General features: G+C 33.2%; 1 protein-coding gene across 4 annotated transcripts; it reads left to right on the top strand.

Annotated features, from left to right (window-relative positions):
* The first annotated feature begins 6,209 nt into the window (after positions 1 to 6,209).
* On the top strand, positions 6,210 to 10,433 carry LOC145011376 (uncharacterized). Of its 4 annotated transcripts, none has more exons than XM_078970084.1 (14): positions 6,210 to 6,305; positions 6,420 to 6,565; positions 6,834 to 7,152; positions 7,254 to 7,512; positions 7,599 to 7,840; positions 7,951 to 8,167; positions 8,251 to 8,330; positions 8,427 to 8,511; positions 9,136 to 9,267; positions 9,371 to 9,484; positions 9,566 to 9,613; positions 9,721 to 9,805; positions 9,975 to 10,031; positions 10,117 to 10,433. In XM_078970084.1, exons 3-14 carry the CDS (start codon positions 6,932 to 6,934, stop codon positions 10,119 to 10,121), a joined length of 1,545 nt encoding a protein of 514 aa, XP_078826210.1. In that variant the 5' UTR covers positions 6,210 to 6,305; positions 6,420 to 6,565; positions 6,834 to 6,931; the 3' UTR covers positions 10,122 to 10,433. The 4 variants fall into 4 exon arrangements, 3 of the variants coding, with proteins under 3 accessions (XP_078826210.1, XP_078826208.1, XP_078826209.1); XM_078970082.1 differs by having other exon boundaries at positions 10,134 to 10,433; XM_078970083.1 differs by having other exon boundaries at positions 6,843 to 7,152; positions 10,134 to 10,433.
* The last annotated feature ends 201 nt before the right edge of the window (positions 10,434 to 10,634 follow it).

A 10,634-nucleotide genomic window follows, 5' to 3' on the forward strand; every position in this document is an offset into this window, starting at 1 on the left:
GTTCATATTAGGAAGTAAATATTGAAAATCTATGTCTAGATTAGAAACTTTTATGCAAAAGGATGTTTAAAGGAATGTACTTTGAGTGAGAGACATCATATCTAAGGAATTGTCTTGTAACAATCTCTGATAGAGGACTTTGTAATATCATTGACAATAGTCTTTGTGACTTTGGTGCAGTGACATTACGAAAGAATCATTGCATAGGATGTTAGAATCTAGCATATTCTATAAGTGGCAAGAATTTGATATTCTTAAACTTATGAAAAATGGATTTGGAGTTGTGAAATGAGAATGATTGGAAATGTGTCCAATGTGATCTATTTCACAAAGTAAGAACCATAGGTAAACATTGTGTGCATGCTAGGAGCATGGGACAAGTGTAATAATTCAAGTAAGAAGTTGATTACCCGAAACGACAAATAATGAGTAATCGATATGGTGATAAATAAAAGGTGTTTTATTTATGCTCAAAGGGTTGAGGCTAGGGGTGTTGAACGGGTAATTTTTTCGGGTTTCGGGTAATTCGGGTTTTCCATGTTAAAAAAATTACCCGTTACCCTACCCAAACTAAATTCGGGTAATTCGGGTTTGGGTAATTCGGGTATCGGATCGGGTTTGGGTAATTCGGGTATTACCCGAAATATATGATTTTTTTTTTGAATTTCACCTAAAAATAAATTTAATGAAATAAATACGTCATGCTTTATTAGTCTTGTTTATATAAACAAACGAGACGTAAACAAAGTTACTCAAGCTTTGAACATTAATATTTTCTACTCAATGATACATGAGATATCAATTATTTTTTTAACGACTTAATCTAATCTAATAAGATGTTAAAAAAACAAATACCTAAAGATCTTAATTTAAAAGTTTAAAATGTTTAAGATAAATGTAGTCCTAAGTTTTGTCATGTTCTAAAGTTTCGTCAAAATAATGAGTTTGTTAGTTGTAATAAAAACTATAATATAGAAAACAGTTAAGTTTTAAAGAACGTGATGATATATAAAAATTACTTTTAATATTGTTAGTGTCGTATTGTCATAATAAATATATTTATGTTTTATAATAATGATATTAGTTTAAGCGTGATCAAATACCTATTATATAGTACAAGCTCTAAAAAAAATGAATTTTTAAAATAATTTGGGTAATTCGGGTATACCCGAAACCCAAAAAATGTACCCTTTACCCGACCCGAAAAAAATCGGGTAACCCGATTACCCGGAAAAATTTATCCGACCCGATTTACCCGATACCCGAAAAAATCGGGCGGGTAATTCGGGTATCGGGTATTTTTGACAGGGCTAGTTGAGGCCATATGAGATTAGTATTATTCTTGTGTTTCACTTTGCATGTTTTGACTTTCAAAATAATTGAGTTTATTAAGAATAATCGAATTATTCAAACGGGCCACAGTCGTTCATATGTTGGAAGTACATATGAATGAAGACTGTCATGAATTGGTTTGTGGATTGTCTAAAAGAGTATTAGACATAAGCAAATGTTTGCTGCAACATTCATGAGTGCTTATGAATATGAATTTGAGCATTGGATTAAACCCACGCTCGCTTGGATCACTCCATGAATTGTATCACGAGTGATTGGTGAGACGATAACATCTTATATTCTTGAAACTGAGATGTGTGAGTTGTATCTTTCAAATCGGTTGCACATTGATAATATGTAAACGCACTAGTAACTTGGTGTTATAAAACATATTGTTGTGTGTGATTTGGTTAGTAAGTGCAAGCAAGCACTGTATCAAAGTTTATCCGTTCCTTTTATCATAAAAAATATATGATAATAAATAAAAATAAAACTATATAAAAAATATATGATAACAATTATCATAAAAAATTAACTATTTAGAACCGTTCCCCGGCAACGGCGCCAAAAAATTGATGTGTGTGAAACGAACTAGTTTTAATCCTACTAACTTAAACACAAAGACAAACACACGAAAGGCAGTGTACCTATCGATTAGCAGTTTAGTTCGGGTAAGTAGGGTATCGAACACAGGGAACGGTAAACAATTAAAACAAATGATAATATTATCTAAATAAAACAAGTAAAAAAAAGTTTTCTCTATACTAGAAACTTTAATACTTTACTAACACGCAAACTAAGCAACTAACAGCTAAGAAAACAAAGATCAACTAAATTCAATGATTAAAAGGCCTTCTATTTAGGTTCGAATTATTTGTTCCCATGGATGATTTTATGGTAAATATATCAGATTAATTCTTCATTGGTTACCAACTAAAGTGATTAGATTCACATTTGCTATAGCTAATCCTTAGAAAACATATTAATTCAAGCAATGGCCAGTTGTCTAAATTAATGAATTTCCTAGTTTGTTGATTCGGGTTTAGAAAGACTTGTAATTAGCTAATCGAATTGGTGATTCAATTAACCTCTTGTTGATGGTGTATCACACAAGCTCACACATTAACTTACCTATCTTCAAGTTAATTCTAGTTTCACATTCGTGATTCCTAGACATACAACTATGTGGTCACGTAAATCATATGAAATTAGCAACTAAGAGATGTTCATACAACTTAATTACTGATTTATTAACACAAGAATAGTTATTGTTAACACATAAGGTTCTTTAACAAGCTTAATAAAACATAATCACCAATTAAAATTAATCCTAATCAAATAATCAATCCATGTTCACAAATTCATCTACCTAAACAGAAGTTATGAGTTTTTAGCTCATGATTACAGCAGAAACAAGCACAAAAACGAAATCAATTGGTAAAAACATAGTTCAAACAAGAGATTAGGTAAGAGTAAACTTGATTTTGACTTGATTCTCCTTAAAATTGAATGTAGGGTTGATTCCCTTGCTTCCCACGCTCCAGCAGCACCTTTAGTCGACAATTAGCCTCCAAGGGTTCATCTATATGCTAGGGTATCGATCTGAAAGTCCCTTTATATAGATTTTCACAAAAGAGAGGCTACTCGGCGAGTCCGTCACTTAAAACCCGTGTACAGCAAGTCAGCGCATCCAGAATCGCGAAACTTCAGACCAACACGGCGAGTTGATGGCCTACTCGCCGAGTACGTTTGGAATCAACATCTTCTAAAAACACGAAAGTCGTACGAAATTGTGTCTAGTTTTCAGAACATTTTGAATCTCGTTAATCGGAGTTACGGTTCATGAGATATGGCCAAAACACTGACGAGGGGTCAAGCTGTCCAACAACGTCCTTCTTTCTTCAAAATCCAAGATCCAAGCGTCTAATCGCCAATTCCGCTTCACTTTCCTTTCGAGCATGTCATTTTTTATGAAAAATGAAATTATAAACTAATTAAGCACCTTTTTTTTCATTAAAATAGACAAAAACAACATAAAGTATTAAGATAATGCATGAATTTTATAACTAAATATGCCCACATCAGGGACCACAACCCAACTCGTCGAGTCGTATGAACGACTCGTCGAGTCCCCCAAAGTCCAAATATGTGCGATCAATTTTGGTCGAGCTTAATGCATCCAAAACACAGATCTAGTTTCCTAGGGTCGATATATTAAGTAAAGTTTCAAACTTTACGTTCATGCATGGGTTATGAGCTCAAAAGGACTCTACAAGTGGTTCATATGATGCATGGGACTCCCATGGCCATAAAGTTGGCACCTTTATGCCATGGAGTCCCTTAAAGACTCTGGATCTAAAGTTATTACCCCAAAACATGATTGCATCCATGAATGGTTCCATAATATGCTCCATATAGCCCTAACTACCCCATGAAGAGATCTAGTAAACAAATAGACAAGGTACATAATTTATACATCAAATGACCTGGAAATTAAGCACAAACTCGGGATCTACTTGCTTCCTCTAGAACCCCCAAACTTCCTCTTCCTCCTCAAGCTTCAAAATCACCAAAAACACACAACAATGTCTCAAGAACACTCAAAATGGGTTAGGGTTTCATGCCTAAGGTTTGGAGGTGATGGAGGCTGTAATTGAGGCCAGATAAAGTGTTTAAATAGGGTGCAAACCCTGAAAATTAGGGTTTCACTCTGGCAGCCCTACTCGTCGAGTTGAGTCTCTCAACTCGTCGAGTAGACTTCAAGTCCCGCATCCAATAATTCCATTCCTACTCGACGAGTTTGGGGCCTCCAACTCGTCGAGTCCCTTCAAAAATGAGTAATTCATAATTAAAAATACATACCAGGAATCGGACGTTACGGTTGGATTGTTTAACTTTTGGGCCATTGGATTGTGATTTATGGTTTTAATTCTTGGACTAAGTTATGTTAGGGGTAAAATAGTTTGTTTTACCCCAAGTAAGGATTTTTGGTTGATGTAGATCCCAATGTTAATTAGCTTTTATTTGGTAATTGATAGCTCGGGGAGCTCGAGGACCAGCAGTCAGGGATCATTCGCTTCATTTAACTTTCGAGGTGAGTTTTCGTCACCGGGTTTAGTGGGTCTAAAGCACTAAGGCCGACCCTTGTTGATTATGTTGATATACTCTTTTTATGTGTGATACTTATATGTGCTTGTATTGTATACTTATTGGGTGAGGCTTGCATTGCGAGTGTGGGCGGGGCTCGTATCTCTTTGGGCGGGCCCTGTTATGCGAGTGTGAGTGTGGCCCGTATCTCATTGGGCGGGGCCCATTATGCGAGTGTGGGCGGGGCCCCGTTATGTGATATGTTGGTATGTGGTATCTTGGGGAACTCATTAAGCTTTATGGTTACAGTTTTTAGTTTACGTTTCAGGTACTTCCGGTTCTAAGGGTAAGAGCTCGGGCTGACTGTATCGTACACACCATGGGGATTCCGCATCTGATATTTACTATGATTTTGATACATTTGATATATTGATTTTGTTGAGATGTATGGATGATGTTTGAAAATACTATTTTATCTATTATAAAAACGAAAATTTTGGAACCATGTTTTTGGATGTTTCAATATCTTTTTAAAATTTCAAAAACTTTTTCATTGAAAAAAAGTCAAAGAACTCTTAAGCTAATAGGAATGAGTTTGGCACGACCTCGACATGTGGTGATTCACCTAGACACACCATGCCATCATTTGGGCATGTCAAATTCAACACTCAAACTCGACAAATTTGTGTAGAGAAAATAGAGTAATATATTTTTTTTTACCATTTTTCGAAATAATTTCATTTTTTTTTTAAATTAACCATTTTTTTTTTCAAAATTTTAAATTTGAAACCCATTCTCAAACTAATGTAAATCCCATCAATCTTCTTCATTGTCCGCTTTCAAACTTTCAAATGTGAAACCCTATCGGTTGGTAAATGTTAAATTTTCTTTATTTTTTTTTCTTTTTCAGTTTCTATAATATATACACACACATACTAGATGTTTGTCTGTGCAAAGCGACAATGATACATAACTCTTTTGACTAATAGTTTTTTTTTACGGTAAAGCAATTATTAAATTTTTTTATTAGTTATTATGTAATAAAAAATTACCGTTTTTAAATAAAAAATTGATTTTTAGACTTTATATTTATATTGTCTGCTTATAATATTTATGTAAATTAATAAATATCAGTGTCTATTTTAAGAAATGTAAATTAATTTGTATACATTAATTTAGTATTTTAAAATTATCATTTTGCTTCAAATTGAATTTCTTAATAAACTTCATTAACTGAAGTCTTTAAACTTTTAGCAAGTATTGATGATTTATTTATGCATAAATGATTTATAAAAAAAAAACTTTTTAATTTGTACCTCTTAAAATTTAAAATATGACTAATATGTTTTATAATATTGTATAAGATAAAATATAAATGATTAAATATCTTACGAGTTGCTGCTGCCTATAACAAGATATTGAAAATGTGTGAAAAATATGTTATGATAGTAGTGTGTATGGTTTCAAGAAAAATATGAAAAAAATGATATCAATTCCCATATTAGGGATGCAATAATATTTTATTAGGGATGCTATAATAGTTATTTATTTAAAAGAAAAATCCTTATTGTGGATTCTTTCATACGTTGTAACATTTATTTTGTATTAGAGCTAAAACTTGATACAACAAAAACCAACTTCTTCACCATGCCAATTTAAATAACAAATTTCACGAATGAATTAGGTGAAATCGACATATTTATCTGATTTTAATAAATATATAATTAAAAAATGTGAAGTGGCATTTGGCAGAGCGGGGGGCTAAAAATAATATTAAAAAAAAAGGAAGGTATATATAGAGGTGCAGTCGTGCAGATTCAAGAGAGAATCATTGGAGATGAATTCAAAGAGAGAGAAACCAACGACGAAAATGGCGTATTAGCACTGTATGTTTACGCATATTACATCCACTGATTTCAATTTAATATATATGTAATCGTATATTTGAAGATTTTCTGGTTCGATCGATATAATTTTGCGTTTTTGTCTCTCTGGAACAGGAATTTCGCAATCTCAGCGCCTTTTTTTTTTTCAATTTCCTCAACCTCGTCTTTTTTTTCTTTTGCTTCTTCCGATTGATTTTCTTTCTTCAATGCAAGTTGAAGTTTTTCAGAGAGTCATATTCTTCCGCGAAGTGCTCTGATCGGTGAGTTTTATCTCAATATTAACGTTAATATTGTGAAGAATGCGGTTTTCATTTCGTAATTCTACATTCTTGATATGTGCGTTGTTGAAAAGTTCTTGGATCTCGAATTTTTTTGTGGAATTCGTGTAAGGAACAATTATGGACCTTCATTCGGAACAAAAGATTCATGGATTGCGTTATGTTTTGATCTCGAGTTATCTTGCGTATACGTAAGTTCTTTGTTGCTGTGTTCTTTTCACGTATTGATTAAGTTTGTTCTCTGTAAAAGTGATCGCAGAAATCTGTTGGCCGGTGGGTGGGAATTGGACGATCTATTTGGGCGGGTTTTTAGGGCAATGAATCCGTTGGGCTGACTGAGGAAACTCGATGGATTCAGCAAGAAGTTGGCTACATAAATTTCAACCTAGAGAAAGGTTGAGATCAAATACGAGAAGGAGGGATTCAATAAGTGATGGCGAAGATTCAAACAACCCAGCCATGGATGAAGAGGCCTCAAATATAACAAAACAGAAAGTCGCTGCAGCTAAGCAGTATATTGAGAACCATTACAAGGAACAAATGAGGAATTTGCAGGAGAGGAGAGAAAGGTAGGTACACGCTTAATAATGTTAATAAAACCATATGAATGAAGAATCTTCCTAAAAAGAAATAACCCTTCCAGCCTTCCTCTTGATTTTTCATTGAACAGGCGAATCTTACTTGAGCAAAAATTGGCCGATGGAGATGTTTCCGAAGAAGATCAAAACAACTTGCTTAGATTTCTAGAAAAGAAAGAAACCGAATACATGCGTTTACAAAGACACAAAATGGGAGTCGATGATTTTGAACTGCTCACAATGATTGGAAAGGGTGCGTTTGGTGAGGTCAGAATCTGCAGGGAGAAGACAACAGCCACTGTATACGCCATGAAAAAGCTTAAGAAATCAGAAATGCTACGAAGAGGTCAAGTATGTAATTTTCCATACATAAAAGAGAATATCTCTTCATTAATACTTTTTCCCACTTTCTTTAAATTCATTAAATCCATTTTCAGGTTGAACATGTAAAAGCCGAAAGGAATCTCCTTGCTGAGGTGGACAGCAATTGCATAGTGAAACTATATTGTTCTTTTCAAGACAATGAGTATCTGTATCTGATAATGGAATATCTACCTGGTGGTGACATGATGACATTGCTCATGAGAAAAGATACCTTAACCGAAGATGAAGCAAAATTTTACGTTGCAGAAACAGTATTAGCAATCGAATCCATCCATAAACATAATTATGTACATAGGTATATCATGTTTTTACAAGCTTCATTCTTGTTTTTTGTTTTGTTATCAAATAATAATATTTTTATTACCTTTTTTTTTTTTGGTTATATATGGGATTGTAACAACACAGAGACATCAAGCCGGATAATTTGCTTCTTGATAGATATGGACATTTGAGATTATCAGATTTTGGATTGTGTAAACCGTTAGATTGTAGTACACTGGAAGAGACGGATTTCGCCACAGGGGATCATGTCTCCAATTCAACAGGTGAGGGTCATTCTGCTGCTCCTAAACGCACACAACAAGAACAACTCCAGCATTGGCAGAAAAATAGGAGGACTCTTGTAAGCATTTTTAAAATTAATACCATACTTTTTAAAAAAATAAATAAATAAATATAAGATTATAAATTGTTGGGGGATTGCAGGCTTATTCGACTGTTGGGACTCCTGATTATATTGCTCCTGAGGTTCTACTGAAGAAGGGTTATTCACTGGAATGTGATTGGTTAGTACTTAGTAGTTGTGTTTTTTTTTTTTTTGAATTACATTTTCATATAAAATATAAAATATGATTATTTGATTGTTATTTGTTTTATTTCAGGTGGTCTCTTGGTGCTATTATGTATGAAATGCTGGTGGGGTACCCACCTTTCTACTCAGATGATCCAATGTCAACTTGTAGGAAGGTGATTGATTTGTTGTTTTAATCAAAGATTTAAATATTTTGTTTTTCAATTCTAGGTTTTAAATAGCGTAAAGCGCCTCAAAGCGCTTTGGGCTTTGGGAGTAAAAGCGCTAAGCGCTAAGCGAAAGCGCCCGCTTAGAGCACACGAAGCGCCCTTATTAAAAAAAAATTAAAATATAGAAATTATATATAAATACTTAAAAAAAAACATATCCTGCATATTTCATAAGACATCTATTTCACAAGTCAAAAGTCGATTTCAAAAGTTAAAACTAGCATCAGGCACGGTGACAAACTAGCATCCCGCCTACTGATGTTGTCTTTGTGTTGCGACGTATGAATTCTCATTTTAATAACCCTACATCCTACGTATCTAATTAAAAAATACACTAAACCTGGCCCGGCTAATTAAATAAGCCTAGTATACCAAAAAAGCTATTAAGCGCCGCTTTACCAAATCGGAAAAAGCGGCAAAAGCGCCGGCTTAAGCGGTGAGTAAAGGAATCTGAGCGCATTACTAATTCAAAAGCGATTTTTATTTTCATATGAGCGCCTAGCGCTTTAAGCGGTCCAAAGCGCCGCTTTTTAAAACCAAGTTTCAATTTTATTTTTTATATATTTGTAGATTGTACATTGGAAATCACATTTGAAGTTCCCTCAAGAAGCACAGCTTTCTTTTGAAGCAAAAGATCTTATCAGCAGACTGCTTTGTAATGTCAATCACAGGCTGGGTTCAAAAGGGGCACATGAAATAAAGGTTTTGTATGGTGTGTCATATTCTAAGTTAAACGAATTATTTAAGAAAAAAATCAAGTAATATGACTCAATTTTTTTTTTTTTTTTAATTTTTAATGTTTTAGGTTCATCCGTGGTTTAAAGGTATTGATTGGGAAAGAATATATCATATGGATGCTGCATTTATTCCTGAAGTTAAAGATGAATTGGATACTCAAAATTTTGAAAAGTTTGAAGAGGTATTAATAACTTTATTTATGTTTATTCTTTTTCTGTATCCCACTTTATATTTAACTTTTTTTTTTTTTTTAATATCTCAGTCTGAACACCAAATTAAGAGTTCATCAAGATCTGGACCATGGAGAAGGGTAAATTTTCTGTAATTACCACTTAAATGCAAGAAATAGCAACCTGCTTTCATTTAATTGTTTTTTTTTTTTTTGATATCATTATGCTTTCATTTATGTGTCTCCAGATGCTTTCATCCAAGGATATTAACTTTGTTGGGTACACATACAAGAATTTTGAGATCGTAAATGACTATCAAGTCCCTGGAATGGGTATCTCTTTCTCTCTCTCTCTCTCTCTCTCTCTCTCTCTCTCTCTCTCTCTCTCTCTCACACACACACACACACACACACACACGCACACTTATAATCAATATGACAATGGGCAAATAGGTCATTTGTAACAGATGGTGACTGATCTTGTTCTTGTTCATGGCTGCAGCTGAATTGAAAAAGAAGAAAAATAAACCGAAGAGACCAACAATCAAGTCATTATTTGGTAACATCATTATTGCTAACCTTAATTATGTTAAATCTTGGATATTTTATTTACGAACAGTTTAATTTAAATTTTATTAAAAAAGGTTGATTCTTTTTACAGAAGAAGAACCAGGTCAAGAATCATCATAAAGACATGTCTCAATCATACCAAGGGGTAAAAATTGTTATGATCACAAAACTTGGTTGAAGAATTACATAATTTTATGTGGTTTTATTTTTTTAATATTCTTTTGATTTTACTATCAAAATTAAATGTAGAGATAGTTTACTTTTACTAGTTGAGTTTCAATTGTTTTAATCCTTTCTGTTGCTCTTCTTGAGCCTACGGGAACCCTGTGTATAAAGAGCCCAGAGTTGTGTTGTACGTTGAATTGAATATAAAAGTGTAAGTCCGATTTTAGTTGATGTTTTATAATTGATTATTGTAATTATACAAAAATAAATTTTATTTTACATTTGTCGAAGAACATGACTAAACATATCAAGGAAAAAAACAATAAGCATATCAGATAGTAGATTTAAACTATTTCAAGAAATTATTTTCATTGTGCTTTAAGTGAAATTATATATTAGAAATCAACTGGCTTCAAAGTTCAGAGGA

The sequence above is a fragment of the Lactuca saligna genome, chromosome 8 (assembly GCF_052625555.1).
Source record: "Lactuca saligna cultivar CGN05327 chromosome 8, ASM5262555v1, whole genome shotgun sequence".
Lineage (NCBI taxonomy): Eukaryota > Viridiplantae > Streptophyta > Magnoliopsida > Asterales > Asteraceae > Lactuca > Lactuca saligna.